The 1,840-nt window shown below is 34.7% G+C and overlaps 1 protein-coding gene across 1 annotated transcript; it reads right to left on the bottom strand.

Moving 5' to 3' along the window:
- Positions 1-949: 949 nt before the first annotated feature.
- On the bottom strand, positions 950-1,436 carry LOC140919211 (uncharacterized; the record flags this gene model as incomplete). The annotated part of the gene is made up of 1 exon (XM_073364805.1): positions 950-1,436. A coding segment is annotated over exon 1 (487 nt), but the record flags the coding sequence as incomplete, so codon positions are not given.
- Positions 1,437-1,840: the final 404 nt, after the last annotated feature.

The following is a 1,840-nucleotide window of genomic DNA, read 5'->3' as shown; positions in this document are numbered from 1 at the left end:
GCAGAAAGAATTGTTTTAAAGGGATTTTCCATTTGAAATCATAGTCCCAATATTTTGGTTTTACTGCTTGGAATATGTAGTTCACCACAACAGAATTCTTTATCACGGTTTCCCATATACTTTCATCTACCTCACAAATATATATCAACAGCATATTAAGAAGGCTAACTATGACTACACCTATATTGCCCAGCATTGATATAATTCGATCAACAACCCTATATTGATATAATTGATGGAATTAGGAAAATATACTCCTTCTTTTTATTCAGACCAGACAGTATCAATTGATGAAATTAAAAAGAGTATACATGTTGTATGGTTGTGCTATATTGTAGTGTTGTTGTTAGAACCCAGGGGCTGAAACACGGTTGCGGCGAATTTGTTTTCTTTTTTTTCTTCTTTCCTTCAGTGCATACGCGTAACTTAGGCTAATGATATTTATATATATATATGGTACATACATGTTGACCTACCGCCTAATGTTTATACGGTACAGATATGTATATACCTATGGCTAATGTATATAAGGCTCCAACATTATTATTATTATTATTATTATTATTATTATTATTATTATTATTATTATTATTATTATTATTATTATTATTATTATTATTATTAACAATAATAACTCACTCGATTAGTGCTAAAGTAATAAATTAATGTAGCAATACGATTTTACTCCTTGTTTTTATTTTATTTTATTTAATATATATATATTTATTTTATTTGATGTATTTTTTTGTAAGTTAAATATGGTTAATATTAATAATTTAAATCAATTACTAAGACAAACACACAGACACTCTAAAGAAATTAGAACACATAATAACACTCATATAAAAAAAAATAGATCGTATCGTTATACTATTTAAAATAAGATAATGAGAAATTGGGGTGTTACATTTCTCCCCCTGTTGAAGAAAATTTCGTCCTCGAAATTTACCTGACAAGAACAGTTCCGGATAAGAATCGCGCATCTGGCTTTCGACCTCCCACGTAGCACTTTCGCCAGTAGCACCTCCCCAGACAACCTTAACCAATGAAATCGTCTTACCCCCTAATCCTTTGGCCTTTTGGTCCTCGATCTGTAGCGGTAAGGTCTCAAAAGTTAGGTTCTTTTTTATTTGGACCTTGTCTGACTCAATCACATGCGAGGGATCGAAAATGTACTTGCGCAGTTGAGATACATGAAAGACACTATGAAGATTAGAAAAAGAAGGAGGTAACGCGATCTGATATGCCACGTTACCGACACGTTTAAGAATCTGGTAAGGTCCTATAAACCGAGGAGTAAGCTTTCGCATTTTTAATGCTTGACCAACCCCAGTTGTTGGAGTAACTCTCCGAAATACATGATCACCTTCTTGAAATTCGAGGTTTTTCCTTCTTTTATCATGGTAACTCTTTTGCCTACTCTGAGATGCTCTCATCTTTTCCTGAATCATTTTTACTTTGTCAGTAGTCTGTTGAACAATCTCGGGTCCTAACACAAGGTTATCACCCGTCTCAAACCAACATAGAGGGGTCCTACATCTTCTCCCATACAACGCCTCAAAAGGGGCCATTCCAATGCTAGAGTGGAAACTATTGTTATAGGTAAATTCTATAAGTGGCAAAAAGCTATCCCAACTTCCATTTTGTTCCAACACACAAGCTCTCAACAAGTCTTCTAGGGATTGATTGGTTCGCTCAGTCTGACCATCTGTTTGTGGGTGGTAGGCTGAACTCATCCTAAGGTTCGTACCTAAAGCGCTTTGTAAACCTTGCCAAAACTTAGAGGTAAACCTAGGGTCTCTATCTGAGACTATACTTGATGGGATTCCATGCAACTTCA

Source organism: Cicer arietinum, unplaced genomic scaffold (assembly GCF_000331145.2).
Source record: "Cicer arietinum cultivar CDC Frontier isolate Library 1 unplaced genomic scaffold, Cicar.CDCFrontier_v2.0 Ca_scaffold_6254_v2.0, whole genome shotgun sequence".
Lineage (NCBI taxonomy): Eukaryota > Viridiplantae > Streptophyta > Magnoliopsida > Fabales > Fabaceae > Cicer > Cicer arietinum.
Note: the sequence above shows the minus strand (reverse complement) of the source record. Positions and strands in the feature narration are given on the sequence as shown.